The 18,908-nt window shown below is 45.9% G+C and overlaps 2 protein-coding genes across 2 annotated transcripts; one reads left to right on the top strand and one right to left on the bottom strand.

Annotated features, from left to right (window-relative positions):
- Positions 1-3,181: 3,181 nt before the first annotated feature.
- On the top strand, positions 3,182-15,025 carry pkd2l1 (polycystic kidney disease 2-like 1). Its single transcript, XM_023833701.2, has 15 exons — positions 3,182-3,485; positions 4,973-5,086; positions 6,373-6,500; positions 6,705-6,958; positions 7,314-7,538; positions 7,732-7,960; positions 8,143-8,313; positions 9,028-9,209; positions 10,238-10,358; positions 10,446-10,544; positions 10,628-10,749; positions 11,024-11,141; positions 12,138-12,259; positions 12,882-13,023; positions 13,759-15,025. Exons 1-15 carry the CDS (start codon positions 3,218-3,220, stop codon positions 13,963-13,965), a joined length of 2,502 nt encoding a protein of 833 aa, XP_023689469.2. The 5' UTR covers positions 3,182-3,217; the 3' UTR covers positions 13,966-15,025.
- Positions 15,026-15,486: 461 nt separating this feature from the next.
- LOC111855077 (protein phosphatase 1K, mitochondrial-like) lies at positions 15,487-17,486 on the bottom strand. The gene is made up of 6 exons (XM_023833706.2): positions 17,074-17,486; positions 16,885-16,985; positions 16,382-16,547; positions 16,141-16,285; positions 15,925-16,059; positions 15,487-15,755 (listed from the first exon to the last, which is right to left on the bottom strand). The coding sequence occupies exons 1-6, from the start codon at positions 17,484-17,486 to the stop codon at positions 15,624-15,626; spliced, it is 1,092 nt and encodes a 363-aa protein (XP_023689474.1). The 3' UTR covers positions 15,487-15,623.
- Between the last annotated feature and the right edge of the window lie 1,422 nt (positions 17,487-18,908).

Consider the following 18,908-nt stretch of genomic DNA (forward strand, 5'->3'; position numbering starts at 1 on the left):
GGTTTATATAATTTCTTGCTTTAATTTAAGCTGAGCACATGCTCTCAGCCACACAGTTCAACAATATAACGCACTGATATACAGTCATGTGACACCTCATTAAATATTTAGTTGTTTATTAAGAAATATCTACATATCAATACATCTTCTTTCAAATTATATCTGTAGATAAAGCTGATGTGATTGCATTACATATGCAAATACAAGAAGCAAAGTCACTCATTTAACAAATAGATTAAATAAGATGCCTCACATTCATTACTATTAAAAATGCCTAGAATTAGATTCAGGTGCAGCATATCAGGTGGAAATGATTAGAACATCGTTACAGAGCTTCTTGGTGGAGTCTGTCTTATTTAAACCACAGACCTTTAGTTTGCTTTGCTCTTGATCATTGACATGAGTATTATGGGATGATCCCTGTGCATGGTGAGATCCAAAGAGCTCTCTGAGGCCTTCAGAAAGAAGCTTGTAGATGCATATGAGTCTGGGAAGGGATATAAAGAGGTCTCAAGAGAGTGTGGAATCAGCCATTCCACTGTCTGGAAAATAATTTACAAGTGGAGAACATTTAAAACAACTGCCATTATGGCCAGGATAGGCCGTCCTAGCGAGTTCAGCCCAAGAGCAGACCACAAGATTTTGAGAGAAGTCTCCAAAAATCCTAAAATGTCATGACAGGACATGCAGGAAGCTCTTGCCACAGTTGATGTCAAGGTACATGCATCTACCATCAGAATGAGACGCACAAGTTTGATTTACATGAGAGGTGTGCAAGGTGGGAGGTGGGGGGGAAATCAGAGGAAGACTGAAGTTCACCAGAGAGCTTTTGGGCAATGACCAAGACTATTGGAACACCGTGATTTGGACTGAACAACCAAAAATTGTTCTGTTCTGTAACTGAGGACATGTTTGACATAAACCAAAGACAGATTTTGAGCAAAAGAACCTCATACCAACTGTGAAGCATGGGAGTGGAAATTGGGTGGTTTGGGGCTGCAGCAGAACCTGGCCAGCTCACCATCATAGGGTCCACCATGAATTCATCATATCAGAGGGTGCTTGAGGACCATGTGAGACCATCTGTCCAGATGTTGAAGCTGAAGAAGGGTTGGACCATGCAACATGACAATGACCCAAAACATTCCAGTTAATCTACCAAGGAATGGCTTACAGGAAAGACATGGAGAGTTCTGGAATGGCCAAGTCAAAGCCCGGATCTGAATCCTACTGAGATGCTGTGAGGTGGTTTCAAACAGACCTTGCATGCAAGACACCCTTCAAACATCACACAGCTTATGGAGTTCTGCATTGGAAAGTGGAGAGAACTTTCTGCCAGTCGGTGTCTCAGATTGATAGATGGTTATAGGAAACGTCACATGGAAGTTATTTCAGTCAAAGGGGGACATACTAGCTATTGGGGCATAGTAGGTATATCCTCACGTTTTGCCCAATGTTGTTTTTGGCTTGGAATTTTATGCATAAATATTTTATATATTGTTACATGCTTAATTTAAAATTTGTACAAAAATGTTCTAAATAAAAGGGGAAAAATCACATGAGTAAGTACCTTTTTATTCATCAAGTAAATACCTTAAAATGTAATAAGGAATAGGTCTCCCTGTGGTGATTTTATACAAACCATTTATCCATTAAGTTGACAGCAATTGTGTTCTATTGCGATATGTATTGTTATCATGATACAAGATTTTGGTCATATTGCAAAGCCCAATATGTGTCTATTAATAAATTAAACTTACCAGCTAATGGAAATAGGATGCAAATTTTAACACTTTCATCATGACATTACCAACATGCTATTCACAATTCACCTATAAGTCAGCCTGATGACAAACATCCCAGGATCACGTCCTGCCATTTACAAGGGCACTTTCCATAATGAGTCAAAAGTGGTGTCTGTGGTACAAACTGTGTATCGCAAAGCTGGGGACTCAAGTCACTTACTTGTGACTCGGCACAACTAATGGAAAGACTTGGACTTGAGGGCAAATGACTCAAGACTTGGACCCAACTTGGACCCTATGACTCAAGAATTAATTTGATCATTTCTGTGTGTATTAATTCTCTGCCATCTGCATTTCCAGTTGGCTGAATGCAAGGTCTCCTGAGAGTTTGTTGGAAAGATGCATCACTCCCTGCATGTACATGGCCATAAAAACTGTGAGGACAATTGTGCGTGAACAGTCTCTTTTCAACCTATCTCTGCCTATAAAGAACGTATCCTACGATGTACTGCAGTGGGTTTTTGCTGCAACAAGTTTTAATCGTTAAAGGTAAAAAAACTGACATAGGTAGGGACTCAAGTTACATGACTCACAACTCAACATGGATTCGTCACAAATTTGATGACTTGGACTCAACTTAGACCTGAGGGCATGTGGCTCAAGACTTGACTCAGACTGCGATGTTTTGATTCGAGACCTGACTCTCAGCCGTCACACAAAGGAATGATTTATTCCCATCCCTGCTGTATAGCAATCAATCTCTCCAACGGGAAGAAAGAACACAAAGCCCAAAGGTTTTCTAAGAGCCTGTAGAATTCAAAACCTCTGACATCTACTCCCAGCTTCGGGTCGCTGGCCTTTACTTTGCAAGGAAAGGTCTGAAATCTCGGTATTATCTGTCCCATCAGTATCTTTATAAAATGTAACACAACGCTAAGTATAAATGAGTAGAGAGTATATTTGTAGTAAGATGTAGTACAGTAAAAGCCACAGCCAAATCTACTTAAGTGCAGATATGTGAAAAATGTACTTAAGTATAATAATGAAGTAATTGTACTTCGTTACTTTCCACCACGGAATTACTGTATATAAATACGGTAAATTATGTATTATTGAAGAACCAATTTAGTAAGCATTATTATTAATACTTACCGATATAGTTTATATGTACATTTTTTACATCTATATGGACAAATCCTGATTCATTAAAGTAACAAAAAGGTTTAAGACAGAAGCCCGGATCTTTGAGGAATCCTCCCCGTTAAAAGCAGGAGCAGCATGACGACAAAGCAGCCGTCATAAGTGGGAGCGGCCGCTGTGGATGCAGAAAGGCCGGCTGTAAATCTGAGCGATGGGGCAGTTCTCCTCCCACCCCTCTGTGGAGGCCACTATAAAGGAGCGGGGAGGCTCTTGGGAGAGCAGGACCTTCAGGAAGACTCCACCTCCCTCCAAAGTCGAGGCTTCACTCCATCATGCTGGAGAAGCAGGCGGAGGCTCCCTTCAGCGTGCAGATGCAGTGTGAGATGGACAGTCTGGGCCGTAGGGCCTGGGTTAATCCCGCCTACAGCGGCTCCCCTCCACCCTCGCCCCTCACCATCAGTGCCATCTGCAGTACCGGGACCGGCCCGGGGAATCCATACGGGGTGGCAGGGACCCCCGCGGCGAACAAGGGCAAGCCAGAGCGCCACGAGAAGGGGAAAACGGCAGGCTGCTGCTCGTACATCACCAGGGGGATACGCGGTAAGAGCATTACCACCACCAGGGGGATACGCGGTAAGAGCATTACCACCACCAGGGGGAAACGCGGTAAGAGCATTACCACCACCGGGGGGATACGCGGCAAGAGCATTACCACCAGGGGCATACGCGGTAAGAGCATTACCACCAGGGGGATACGCGGTAAGAGCATTACCACCAGGGGGATACGCGGTAAGAGCATTACCACCAGGGGGATACGCGGTAAGAGCATTACCACCAGGGGGATACGCGGTAAGAGCATTACCAGCAGGGGGATACGCGGTAAGAGCATTACCACCAGGGGGATACGCGGTAAGAGCATTACCACCAGGGGGATACGCGGCAAGAGCATTACCACCAGGGGGATACGCGGCAAGAGCATTACCACCACCGGGGGGATACGCGGCAAGAGCATTACCACCACCGGGGGGATACGCGGCAAGAGCATTACCACCACCGGGGGGATACGCGGTAAGAGCATTACCAGCAGGGGGATACGCGGTAAGAGCATTACCACCAGGGGGATACGCGGTAAGAGCATTTCCACCAGAGGGATACGCGGTAAGAGCATTACCACCAGGGGGATACGTGCTAAGAGCATTACCACCAGGGGGATACGCGGCAAGAGCATTACCACCAGGGGGATACGCGGTAAGAGCATTACCACCAGGGGGCGTGTTTCAGTACATGCAAAACTCCTGTAGAGAACTATTACAGATAAGAGAAATCTAATTTGGGCGTCGTAAAAGGGGGGTTCCGGATGGTTCCAAGGGCCTCTGATTGACAGGGGCCCTAAAAATGTATAACATAATGGGATTGGTCTGGGTTGGATGTCATATAATGTGGGCCAGCAGCACCCCTGTATATAATAATAATAATAATAATAATAATAACAAGTTCTTTGGATCTAATAGAATTTTTCATAAATACAGTAGCGTCTCGCTTATGCGACGTAAACGGGTCGGCAGAATGTTGGATAAGCGAATATGTCGGATAATGGGAGGTGTTAAGATGAAGCCTATTAAACGTCAAACTATGTTATAATTTTACACATTACGAACCTAATAATCATGTTTTGCAACAAAACAACAGAAAAAAATTAACTGGAAAAAATGAACTTACAGTTACAGAATTGTCTGAAGTTAAATACAGTATGTACTGTACAGTTGGGGTCACTAATTAGCTGTGGTAGAGTCGGGAGCAACAAAAATCAGAGTACGCTCACACTCGCAACTTGCAGTTCTTGTTGCCGATTGATGCTTTTTTTTTGCGGTGGGACATCGGATAATGTGGAATGTCGGGTAAGCGAAGGTCGGATATGCGAGACTCTACTGTAGTAATACATCCAAAAAGGTCCAAACATCAAAATCAGAACTGATATTATCATCTGTGTGCTAAATCTAGATCCATCTGTGCCAAATGTGATATTTATGATCTCTGAAGGACATTCTGCTTGTTGCTCCATGTGTCATTGGATGTGGTGAGGGCAGGACTGTGGGGAACCACGCTGACAGAGAACACGGCGGACGACCGCGAGCTCTACATGAAGACCAGCCTGAGGGAGCTGCTCATTTATGTGTTCTTTCTAGTGGACATTTGTCTCTGTAAGTGACCCAAGCGACAACTAGCAACCGTGAAAATTAGAAACATCGGCAGTTTGCACACTGGCAGGGTGACTTAGTAGGTCAAGACACTGTGTCTGTGATCAGAAGGTCACCAGTTTAGTTCCCAGGGTTGACAGGGTGATTTGACCACTGGGCCCCTGAGCAAGGCCCCAGAGCGAGGCCCCAGAGCGAGGCCCCCGAGCGAGGCCCCAGAGCGGGGCCCCCGAGCGAGGCCCCCGAGCGGGGCCCCAGAGCGAGGCCCCAGAGCGGGGCCCCAGAGCGAGGCCCCAGAGCGGGGCCCCCGAGCGAGGCCCCAGAGCCGAGCGGGGCCCCCGAGCGAGGCCCTTAACCCCAACTGCTCCAGGGACTGTCTGGCCCTGCTTTCTCAAGACATGTATGCCGCGAAAACGTAAAATGCGACGAGAGGAGGTATAGAAAAATGGAGAAAAGGATGGCTGCGTGACGGTTTATTGGAGCCCGTGCAGCGGCAGACCAGGGTTTGGGGCGGGGGGTCGAGCTGTGCCACGGTCTGGGCCCCCAGCTGTGCTCTCTGTTTGGTATCAGGTCGCATTACGTCACCTTCCCGCGAGCGCTGTCGTGTCAGGCGGGCCGGGCCGTGTCCTGCCTGATAACCTCCGCCCTGACTCGCTATTCACCCCATTCATGCGGACTGTTTGTCAAAGCTGAAGCCGCTGGCCTTTCTGTGTCTCGCCTGCATTGTGCTGGCCGCCGCGACCCACCCTGGTGCTCAATTACCCCTCTAATGGCACAGCGTCATTGGGGGCCCTTATCTCTGCGGCCGGGGAGACAAACCCAGCAGAGCTGAACAAAGTGCGATACGCCAGCCGTCCCGTATATCCAGGGCTGAATCAATGGGCCCTTTGAACAGGACACTGTTCTCTGCATGTAAACAGCGGAGCTTTTGTGCTCCTCCAGTTTAGTTTAATTCATGTATGCAGTAAATCAGGGCTGGTGATTTTTATTTCAGCAGATAGTAGTGTTTACTTTTTTTAACCTTCCTCCACAATTCTGAGGTTATTAGGTAAAGTACCTGTCACTGTTTTTTACACGCCTTTGTCCAAAGTGATGTTTGTGTGGCTGACGCCTTTGTCCAAAGCGGGACCAGACGGTCCCTGGAGCCATTAGCGGCTTCGCTCAGGGGCCCAACAGTGACATCACTCTACCAATCGTGGGATTCGAACCAGTGACTTGCAGCTCACAAGCACAACCCCCCAACCCACAGATCCTTGCAGCACCTGGGCACTCACATGCGATTTGCTTTGCAGTGACATATGGCATGACCAGCAGCAGTGCCTACTACTACACTCAGGCCATGACCGATCTCTTCGTCAACACAGCAAGTAGCAGTGGGGTCACCTTTCAGTCCATTGGTTGTCAGGCAGACTTTTGGTCTGTAAGTACTGAATCTCCTACGTCAAATGGAGATAGATCATGTTTCACTGTGTTACAAACCTGAAAAATGATGACAGTATCTAAACCCTACTACTCTTAGTTATTTTATGAATATTATGTAGCCACTACTGCAGTTCGAACCTCATAATGCCACTTTCTTTGATGTTGACTATCATGTTTGTGATTGATCTGAATTTGTAAATAGTTCACACAGGGTCCCCTGCTGGACGGCCTCTACTGGACCACCTGGTACAACAACCAGCCTCTCCTACCCCAAGGACACTCCTTCATCTACTACGAGAATCTCCTTCTGGGAGTGCCCCGCATTCGGCAGGTCAAGGTCAAGAACAACTCTTGCACCGTCTACAAGGACTTTCAGCAAGACATCGCAGGCTGTTACAACTCGTACGACAGCCAGATAGAGGATAAGAGTCCATTTGGCCTCATCAACGGAACTGCGTGAGTCGCAGTCGTGTGTCTGTGTCATACATGTATAGTGTGTGAGTAAATGATTATGCACAAATCTGACTCTTTTTAATACCTTTATCATAAGGCACTTACACAGATGATTTTGAGTCCTCAGCTGTCAGCTATGATTCTCTATGTCAGGGTTGCCCACAAAAGTAAAATCTTACCATGAGCGCCACCCCGCCCCCACTCGGTGTAACAGAACGGTATACGCGTCGGTAACTATCACTTGGTGTAACTGAACAGTATATTCATCGGTAACTTTCACTCGGTGTAACAGAACGCTATACTCATCAGTAACTTTCACATGAGCACTTTTGCGCTGATGTTTCCTTCACCCATCCAGCTGGACCTACCACACAGAGGCGGAGCTCGACGGTTCGTCTCAGTGGGGAATTCTGACAACATACTCCGGGGGGGGCTATTACCAGGATCTGCAGGCGACAATGCAAGAGTCCGCTGATGTTCTGCAGGAGCTCATGAACAACCTGTGGCTAGACCGAGGAACCAGGGCCGTCTTCATTGACTTCTCCACCTACAACGCCAACATCAACCTGTTTTGTGTCATCAGGTAGTACCCCCCCACCCCAATTTTGTTCATGCTTGTTTTTGATTGGATGTTCTACCAAAACAAAGCAGTCATAGTAAACAATTCTGGAATCGAATTTCAATTTCGATAAAAAAGAATGCTGAATGTTAAATGAACAGAACGCTGAGTGTTGTAAGCAGTTGAGTGTTGTAAGCAGGTGTCCCTTTCGCCGCAGCCTGCTTGTTGAGTTTCCTGCTGCTGGGGGCGCTGTCACTTCCTACCAGTTCAGGACGGTGAAGCTGATTCGCTACATCAGCACCTGGGACTTCTTTGTCTTTGGCTGTGAGATGGTTTTTTGCCTCTTCATTTTGTACTACATCGTGGAGGAGATTTTGGAACTTCGTATCTACAGATTGTCCTACTTCACCAGCATCTGGAACATTCTGGATGTGGTGGTCATACTGGTGAGGGAGACTGACATATTTTCAGAGAAATATTGATTTATTCTTATGTCTTATTAATGTTTCATGTATTTTTATGGTTTTAAAATGTCAGAATATGGAATAGGAGCAGAACCTCTAAATGCTGCAGTGTACTGTCTGGCCAGTGAAGGCTCCCTTCATTTCACACCCCTTTCGTTCTGCAGCTTTCCATCATTGCTATTATATTCAACGTCTTTCGGACAGTCCAAGTGAACAATTTACTGGGAAGGCTTTTGAAAAACCCGGAAAATTATGAAGACTTCCATTTTCTTGCGTTTTGGCAAACTCAGTATAACAACATGAACGCAGTCAACCTGTTCTTCGCATGGATTAAGGTACAGAAGCAGCATCCATGCAGTGTCTCTCCTACCCGTATGCTCCAGCGGGGGTGCTGGTCCCTGCCCCCCCCCCCAGCACGGGGCACATCCTCTCCCCATATCATACCCCATTTTTGCAGGGTTATTAAATACTCTACCGGTCAACGGTTTTTGCATACCACAGGCTTTTACCACTCTTCCATTTACTCCATAAACTGCTGATTTTTCATCCTTGTTAAGCTTTGGAACGTTGAGTGTAGAACTATAAATGAAAATGTTAAGTTAAAAAAGCAAGTTTAAAGCAAGTTTCCTTTTTAACATGGAGAGAGTGTGTAACAGTGCAGGTCTGACATCCTGTTAACTGGTTGTGTGGTGATGGCAGAGTCAGATTCCCAGCTGTCCTCTAACTTTAAACGGTTTCATCCCACGAAATAGAGCAATATTTAATGTCCCTTATAGAAAGAACGTCTCGAATTTCTCTGCTGTTATACCTGCTAGAGGTGGTTACTTTGATGAATGAAAGATATGACATTTTCTTGCCGATAAAGGTACTCAAATGGTGAATATACTGTAAATTTATTTGCTGGCAAAGAATATTGAGCATTTTTAGTAGATGGTACGTGAGTAACATGCAAATGTAGAAAATCTCAGTGCATGCAAAAACTTTTGATTGCTAGTGTAGATCAGTGTCATATTTTACGTTATGCTACAGAGATGTCCCTCCCTTTCCAGATATTTAAATACATCAGCTTCAACAAGACGATGACTCAGCTGTCATCGACACTGGCTCGCTGCGCCAAGGACATCGTGGGCTTCGCCATCATGTTCTTCATCGTCTTCTTCGCCTACGCTCAGCTCGGATACCTGCTCTTTGGCTCCCAAGTGCAGACGTTCAGCACCTTCTTTACGTGCATGTAAGAGCGAAGCGTCGCCTGTCTTCCTGATGTCGAGCTCAGGCCGCGGAACTCCGGGGGGTTCGGGGGGGGGGGGGGGCGGAGGCGCTTCATTTACAAATGGAAACTGTGTACTTTCAGAACACTGCATTTTTTTAAGACCTCTGACATTCACAAGCTCTGATCGCATCTGATAAGTTATGTGAGCAGCAGCCTCTCCCCTACGCCCCCTCCCCCACGCCCCCCTGCCCACTCCCCCTGCCCACTTCCCCACTCCCCCTGCCCACTTCCCCACTCCCCCTCCCCCACGCCCCCCTGCCCACTCCCCCACGCCCTCTCCCCCCTGTCCACTCCCCCACGCCCTCTCCCCCCTGCCCACTCCCCCACACCCCCTCCCCCACTCCAGTTCACAGCGTATGCCGGCCCACGGTCAACAAGAGGTTGAGAACCCAAAGTCTAATTTATGGCAGAAATCATGTGGCGACTCAGAACTGGCAGGGGATTAACCAGCTATTCTGAAAAAGCTATTCCTGTACCTGGTGGATGTTCTGCAGAATTCTTAGCCTGCCAAAGAAAATTATGTTTAAATGATCTTCATGTTGGTGTGAAATTAAAACGTTATAGTGTCTGTTAGCTTTGCCAGCTAATCAATACGTCATGAAGTTAATTCACAGATTGTCAATTTCTATCTATCTATCTATCTATCTATCTATCTAAAACCTAATATAAACAATGTGAGGTAAATACAAAGGTTCACAGTAACAAATACACATTTTATTGCGTGGATCCGTGTGTTCTAACGTAAGCTCGCATTTTATTGCGTGGATCCGTGTGTTCTAACGTAAGCTCGCATTTTATCGCGTGGATCCGTGTGTTCTAACGTAAGCTCGCATTTTATTCCGTGGATCCGTGTGTTCTAACGTAAGCTCGCATTTTATTGCGTGGATCCGTGTGTTCTAACGTAAGCTCGCATTTTATCGCGTAGATCCCTGTGTTCTAATGTAAGCTCTGTTGCCCTGTGCTTCATGCCGTCTCTGTGTCTCATTCAGCTCCACTCAGTTCAGAATAATCCTGGGGGATTTCGACTATGATGCCATTGAGCAAGCCAACAGGGTCCTGGGGCCCATATATTTTGTTACATTTGTGTTCTTCGTCTTCTTCGTTCTCCTGGTGAGTTTCATATTCTGTTTATTCTGCTTCATACTCCAAGCACAGAAAGTCATTGAGGGCATCATAAAAGTCACGTTTCTTTTCTAGAACATGTTCCTGGCTATTATCAATGACACATATTCTGAAGTTAAGGAGGAATTATCTAAGGATCAGGATGAGTTTCAGTTCACCAACATCATCAAACAGGTAGCCGAGTTGCCGTATTCTGCTGCTGTCCGGAACACCTCCAATGATGAAAGGGCCTAACAAGCTGTTTTGTTTCATCTAAGAGTTACATGAAGACATTTATGAAACTGAAACTTAAAAAAGAGAAGATCTCAGACGTGCAGAAGGCCTTGCAGACTGAATCTAAAGAACTTGAGTTTGAGGAGTTCAGGGAAACGCTGAAGGAGTAAGTGTGAAGCACTTCTTCACCAGAATATGACAAGGTGGTTATACCAGTGGTCTGAGATGTTCAAGAAAACATGAGATTTCAGTGGTTAACAGGTGAAGATGTAATGAAGGAAATGTATTTCTGACAAACATACTTAAGGCTGAGGTGCTTTTATGGTGAGGCATATATGAATCCCACTCAGGCAGCAGCTTCCGCGTGTATGAGTGTCGGAGCGCGGCATGTCTGCTTTGCTGATCACTCCAGAAATGTCTCTCGCGTTTCTCTTCTTCAGAATGGGCCACAGTGATCATGAGATTTCAGCGACCTTCTCTACGTTTGACCAGGATGGAAACCATGTTCTGGATGAAGAAGAGCAGAGGAGGATGAAGCAGGAGCTGGAAGCTAAACGGGTTGGTGGAGATGGACCGATGATCTGCTAGGCTGTATATTTTTATTTATGTGTAATTATTCTCCCTTGTCCATAGTGACATTTCATTTGGAATTACAGTGGTACCTTGGAATGCAAACTTAATTCGTTCTTGCTGGTCGAGTCGCGATTTGGTCGAATTTCCCCGTAAGAAATAATGTAAATGAATTTAATTCATTCCAGACCCCCAAATGATTGCCTATTTTAACCTATGTACCTTCCTAACTAATGATAAAAAACATTAACAATCAATATAAATCTAATGCACAGATGAAAAAGCAATAAATATGAAATAAATGACAATATATGAGCCCTTTACCTGTATTAAGGTGAGCTGATGCCATACTGGCAGTGGCAGGTGGAGAGTGGGAGGAATGGAGGGGTTATTGTTTGGAAGAAGAGACATGTCTCCATCCGTACAAGTTTTAGCTGTTAGCTATTTTGTTTTGTGGTGTTCCGAGTTTTTGGTCAAGTTGTGGCTAGATTTTTCTTGGCTGACCCATTCGAGGTCTGAGTTGAACGCGTCTTGACCCATGCAAATTTTAACAGGATCAAGTTCCAAGATTTCGTTTGAGGTACAAATCGAAAAAAAATCGACAAACACGTTCAACATCCGAATTGGTTGAGTTAAGAGGCGTTTGAGTTCTACTGTACCTGTTTTCCTGTCTTAAATTGGTGGATTTTTATTTTCACTTCCTATTGTCATTGCCTTACAATTGTTGCCCAAGCAGAGATGTCCATACAGTTTTGTTGTACTGAAGTAATTGCAAAGCTCTCTAATCCTATCGTACAGCATATACAGCACAGCACGTACAGCATGTGTGCAGTACGTTTGTGGCGTGTTCCGAGCCGTTATTCTGTCATTAGAAAAACCTCAAAGGCTTCCCCAGACAGGGATAGCTCTTCAGGATCACAAATGTTTTATAGACAGATTTATCTTGTAAATGTTTATTTATTTATTTTTTTTAACAATTTTAAGGACGCTCTCAGTGCCGAGCTACAGAACCTTGGAAAAAGCTATGGGGACAAAGAGCTTCAGGAGTCTGCAGAGCTCCGCAACTTGGAGAAGACCACCGCTGTCAACCAGGAGGAGTTTCAAAGGTAAGTGTGCATTGAGCTATACAACATACTGGGTTCTAAACACTGAATTTTTAGAAGGGAACCCCCCCCCCCTTCACTTTAGAGGGAAGAGTACTGCTAGACATAATAAAAATAACAGTACAGAACAGAACAGAATGGAATGTAGCAGAACAGAATGGATCATAACAGAACAGAATGGAATATAGCAGAACAGAATGGAACATAACAGAATGGAACATACCACAGCAGAATGGAACATAACAGAATAGAATGGAATATAGAAGAACAGAATGGAACATAACAGAGCAGAATGGGCTGCAACAGAATGGAACATAGCAGAACACAATGTAACATAACAGAGCAGAATAGAACATAACTGAACAGAACAGAACAGAAATATTTCACATTACACCCTGGTACCAGAACAAGAGACCGGAGATGGGTGCCCTTGATAACATGTCAGTATGGTGCCGTAATGGTCAGAAGGGCTGCACAGGAGCTTTTTCCTTCAATTGATGCTCAGTAAACACAGTGCAGAGAGAGACACACACCGCCCCTTTCAAAAGGGATCTGGCAGCTGCATTCAGGCATAATGGCCCCAGCGCAATGCCTGAAGCGTCGTTGTGCTTCCTCTCCGCCAAAGGCTCATGAGGCAGGTTGCACAGCTGGAGCGCTCAATGGCCGGGCTCACGTCCAATGTTGATTCCATCACGGCTGAGGTGCAGTGGCTGCAGGGGAACAAAAGCGGACAGAGAGACGGCCGGGGCAAACAGGCGGGGGCCCAGGTGGGTATCGCATTTCTCTGCGCCCATTCACAGCGCAACAAACAGCATGACGCAAATGCCCCGCCGCAGCTCTCCAGAGATCCTTAATAAAGCGGCGTACTCCTTTTGTTCATGCTTTTATACACTGTGGACAAATTTGGAAAAATCTGTAAAATTTGTAATAATAAACTTAAAACCTTAAACTTAAAAAACTTAAAAGCTTAAACCGCTGTTTGTTTAGTGGACACAAATAAATGACATATAATGTATGAATTTCACTGCAAACGTTCAAGTTCAGCTGTTTCATGGTTTCTGTCAGGAACAAAAAGTACAATTAACTTTGTCCAACTGGCAGCATTTTTCTAATGTGTATTTATACCTTTATTTGTATATTAGAAGTTTTGTCAGAAATTCATTTTAAATAATGCATACAATCGTCATTAAAATGAAATAACGTCTTTCATAATGGAGTGGTGAATGGAAAGGAGAATCACGCACACAACCTGGCAACCCCAGGGAAAGACTCAATAAGTTAATAAGGAAAACCTCATTAACCTCACACCTGCAAGGCTGCTGCTAATTGTTTCCTTTATATAGCCTGGAATGCTGTTCCTCGACCTTCGTTTGTTTGAGGAGAGCACAAAATGTTTTGAGGCACTCGGCATCCCTAACATCCCGAATGTGAATCTGTCTAAAATCTGTGTGTTTTGTGTCTGGGAGTCTTGGGAATAAAAGACATTCGATGTGTTTCTGTAGGATGACAGACGTTCTCCTGATGGAACCTCCTTAGTGAACCTGGAAGCTGGAGTGCGAGAGAAGATTGCATCCTTCACAGCGGTTGCCCCTGCGGAGAGCGCCCCTTCCTGGGGGGTTGAGGGGACACGCCCCCTGTTTGGCCAAGTATCACGGCCTGAGATTACAGAGAACATCAAGCTCAGTGTTCAGCCAAAGAGCCATCTGTAGAGGCATGAGCTGACCTCTCACTCATCACTTACACCCCAACTTGCAGTGTGACACATCACTTCAATTCTGACTGATAATTGTACATTAGACGGCAAATATGTTTGGCTCATAAAGCATGGCTAGAATTTAAAATATTTTAGCAAACTGCAGTTTGTCATGAAAAACCTTTATGAAACATGAAATTATGAAGTGTTCCAAATTCTCTGTTCTCCCTAATCATCCTGTAGAAGTAAAGCCAGTGTGAGATTTTTATTTTTTAATCCTGAAAATTAAATTTATACGGAGAAAGGCGGGAACTTTCAGAAGAGATTTTCCAACAGTGTATAATTGCAAACGTAAAGCATATATACTGGATATTCATATATACTGGATATTCATATATACTGGATATTCATATATACTGGATATTCCTCCCTACACACACAGGTACGCATAACTGGCTCATAAAGATTAAGGCACCTTGTGCAGAGAAGAGGAAAGTCCGTTCTGCCAGACACTCTCACTCACCTCCTGCTTGTTTTAGTCGAAAGTCCTGGACCATAATTCACAACATTAGAAAATCATAAATTTCGACATTAATTGCACCTTTTTTGCCAGACTGAAGTAAAATCAAAAAAAGAGAGAAATATTTGTTACTTTTCACAGAGTGTCGCATACCACCTGTTCATATCTGCACCAATAAGTGGCTGAAGGCTTCTGAAATACTCCGAATATTATGTTGTGAAGTTAATGTGACGTAGCCTTTTATGCAGTACTTACGTGGAAGTTTGGTGTCCATAAATATCCAGTGTGTGACGCGTGATATTACACACGTCAATATGTAACAGAGGTTTATTTATCTGCATTTCATGTGTAGTGACAAGCTTCCCTTGGCAGATGACGCATTAAAACTATGGTACTATATTTGTCTTCATCAGAGAGCAGCAGGAAAGCATGTAGTCTTCACATATATGCGGATTTAACAGTCAGTGAAATGTCTTAAACTAATTAGAAAAAGTCCCTCTGTGAAGTTTAATTGTTCGGCTCTGTGTTGTTTGTGAATAAAGGCGTGTAGTCAGTGCATTCGCTCTGTTCATTCACACGACGGAAACGTGATGGTCTTCCAAGCTCTGGAGGATCTTACTGCCTTCTCTCAACATCAGCAGCTCCTGCAACGAGGGACATTCCGTCCTTCTTAGGGACTGAGGCCCGTGTCAAATATCATGTCGGCAATGTGACTTAGTCTTCGTATTTTGTCTCCTGATTTTACCTACATATCACAACCCTTAATAAGTGGTGGTTAAAAGAGGCAAAATTGTGCTGTTTATGAAAAAATCTAAATATTCACTAGGGAATTTTCCTCATTTCATAATGAATAAGTCTAATTGGGTTCTTGATCCCCATAACCTGTGTTTGTGTGGATTGTATTTATATTACATTGTGGGCACTAAATGTCCCCCACAATGTGATAAAAACTCTGTGTGTGTGTGTGTGTGTGTGTGTGTGTGCGCACACCTTGAGATTCCTCAAAAACCTGGAACGTAAGTTTAAGGGTGCATCAAGGCACCCAACTGTATTATTTTCTTTAAGAAAAGAGTCTTTATAGTGATTTCCACAGTCCATGTTTCTCACAGACAATGAACCAGAACTTGAAGCAGTACTGAGTTCTGAGAAGTACTTCAGCTCCAGCGGCAACTTGCCATCATCATCCTCCCAAAACTGGTAGGGGGAAAGGCACGCTTGTGTTTGCCCCAGGCCCCGAACGGGACTACCAGTGTGGTCACATTGTCCAGCGTTCCATACTGCAGAGCCTGTTATTGGTGAAAAGTTCATATGATTATGCAAGCACATCATCTGGGGGGGGGGTCAGCAATCATCACCCACAATCCTCAGGACATGTCAGCCCCATTTTAACAAATATGTCAGCAGAAATTAACAAAGAGTTAAACTTCTTCTGCTTCAGGCGGTCGTGACGCGTACTTGGTCGTTGACGATGGAGGCAGCCTCTGATGGATCCTGGCACTTCTTCACGATGTCACACATTTCCTGACTCTCCATGATTCCACTCACACCGTCTGTCATCAGAACGAGGAAGCTGTCATTCTCGTGGTCCACCTGAAGAGACAATGAACATGTTTAAGTCTTGGCAAGGGACAGACTGAACAAGACACAACCAGAATGGAAGGACTGGCATACATTTACGGCTGTGATCTCTGGCAGCGCAATAACCCCGTAAGGCTTCAGTCGGAAATCCCCGATGCTCCTCGTCATTGCCAGTCTTCCATTGACGTAAGGTTCCCCTACGCTGTTCCAGTGAATGAAACCACCAGACTCCTGTATCCTAAGACAGAAAAGTCGCCTGATGAAGGTGAAGGGGAAGAGGTGGCCACACTCATCCAGCATCAGGAAGCAAAATGTTAGAATTTTCCAAGAGTACCTCTGCTGCTCGTCCTTCCTCCTGGCGCTGTGATCCTCTGTCAGGAGCTCGGCTTTGCCTTCCCGACACAGGACGGCCCGGCTGTCCCCCACACTGGCAACCACGAGCTCGGACTCCTGCCGCAGCAGAGCTACAGTGGCCGTCGTTCCGGAAGACAGGAACTCGTCTGAAAGGGGACAGTTTCCGCCATCTTTAAACAGCTAACTGGAGCGCTCTCGCGGTCGGGTACCACCATGTCACGCCCCCTGCTAAATTTGACAACGGCTATGGCCACTGTAAGCACAGAATATGGGTCACATACATTTTTAATTATCTACAAGATTTTAAACTAAAACTGAGGCCTGGAGGGAACCTTACATGGCATGCAGTGAAATCTAAGGGGGGTAACGTTACTCCGCACTGCAGGACATTACGCCCCTCAGTATTAATGCAGTGCGCCAAATGCAGGCTTTTCCAAAAACAGAGCGCAGAGATGTGTGCCAAAGGAACACGGAGCACCTCACCATGTTCTGTGTCCCTAAAGCTCTGAAGAAAGTTTGCATCAACTTGAAGGAAGGATTTCATGAGAACTGATTCCAGATCCATCTCTTGTTTGAGATTTCTCCTGCAGAGAGCAATAGATAGTGTTTATGTTTTGCAGGCTAAATTTTCCACACGGAGCCTCATGCGGTACAAGAAAGCCTTGAACCCACTGAATAAGATGGCTGAGATTCCTGGAGCAGAATTCAGCAGCAGAGTCTCCGCCGTGACCGTCGAAAACGGCGAAGACCATGACGTCCTCGGAGAGCCGGGATATGGAGAAGCGGTCCTCGTTCTCCCTCCTTTTGCCCCTTTGGCTGGCGTGTCCCACGCTGGACACACTCGGCTTCCGCAGGACGCCACTGAAGTACGAGGATGTGGGCGGCAGGTCCACAGGGCCGTCGAGCCAGATGCCCAGGCTCTCCCAGTCAGCCTGCTGCTCCAGGCCGCTCCTTGCCACCGCCAGCCACGCCCGGTGCCCCCTACCCCCCGACAGGCACCTTGGGTGGCCCACAGTGCACCCCCCTGTGGCTCGCATCAGGAAAGCCTTCCCATGACGGCCGAGAATAAAAGCAGCGGCTGACATTGGTGCAGATGGTGGCTCAGAAGGACCTGAGAAGATGCCCAGGGACACATGAGTATGAGTATAAACAGCCAGCCAGACGGCAGACGACGACCAGCTATGAAGCTCCTTAGAGTGAGTCATTAAGAAGAACTAACCCAGCCATTTTTATTTCAAACCTCACTGACTTTTTTTTAAAAATGACACTGCGGTGCATGCATTTGCTTTCAGCATGGCAATTGCAACCACTTTCAGCCATTGAAGAGCATGCATTTTTCAAATAGTTGCACAACCTAGCCAAGCTAAATTTCATTTTAAATATCAGTCTCTTAGAAGTAGGTCAGATTATACAGTGACTAAAATGACAAGTGACATGCCTAAACACACACACACACACACACACTTTTACCCTCTCAGGATGCCTGGTGGACTGAGGACACTCCCTCAGACAGCCTGGGGGTTTTTATAGCCTTTGGGGAAGGGGGGAGGGCACTGCCTATTTTGGTCCATAACGTTATAATATCATCATTCACTTTCTCTCCTTTAATCCTTTTGTCTTCAAAATTTGCCAGTATGTTGGTCACTGAACGCTAATTGTGTTAAGGACAATGGATGGTGATTCAAACTTCGTCATGATAAATACCTGGGTAAATTATGGTCTCTGTACCGTATTAGAGCAGAGTGAGAAGCCAGAGGAGCCATGGAGCTGATGTAGCCCAACACGCCATAGCCCAACACGGCATAGCTTAACACGGTGTAGCCTAGCATGGTGTACTCTAACGCGCTGCAGATTAAGGCGGCATAGCCTATCACAGCGGCACGGTCCCCTGATGACAGGAGCAGAATGATTTGACTCGAGTGTCAGGCCAGGCCCTTCACCACATCAATGAAGCTGTCCAATGAGAACAAGGAGACAAGGCCGGCCAGAACCAATAAGCACCTCTGTACCAGTCCTCATTTTGCCCGTCCTTCAGTGTGGGGCAGAGGTTAGGTTTCAGCAGCGCTGTGAAGGCCACACCTTTTAGGGGATCTCCATACTGCTCCCTAGGGTGCAGGACGTCAGAGAACTGGGGAACCACAACGTGTTTGTCCACCAGAAGCTGCTCCCAATGCACATGACCAGCTTCCCGGGGGGGTTAAATGATTCTCGAATAATGGTGTAAGGCAGGTCGCATTTAGGCTGAAGAGCCAGCTGGTCATCACAGCATAAGCCTGTGGGCTGAATGGCACTCTGACACTCTGGAACATACTCATTCGCGGACCCCTGTCCGTGATCCAGCGGTCTCGGGTTCGGAACGCGGAGGCGGCGTCCTGCTGTGCCAGGCCCTCGTACAGCGGTGTCTGCTGTCAGGGGCTGGATGGCTTGTTCCTGGCGCGCATACTTCCGGAGACCCGATACTGCTGCCCTTCAGCATTCCCAAGGCCATCAGCTGTTTGCCGTCTCCA

This window comes from Paramormyrops kingsleyae, chromosome 3 (assembly GCF_048594095.1).
Source record: "Paramormyrops kingsleyae isolate MSU_618 chromosome 3, PKINGS_0.4, whole genome shotgun sequence".
Classification (NCBI taxonomy): domain Eukaryota; kingdom Metazoa; phylum Chordata; class Actinopteri; order Osteoglossiformes; family Mormyridae; genus Paramormyrops; species Paramormyrops kingsleyae.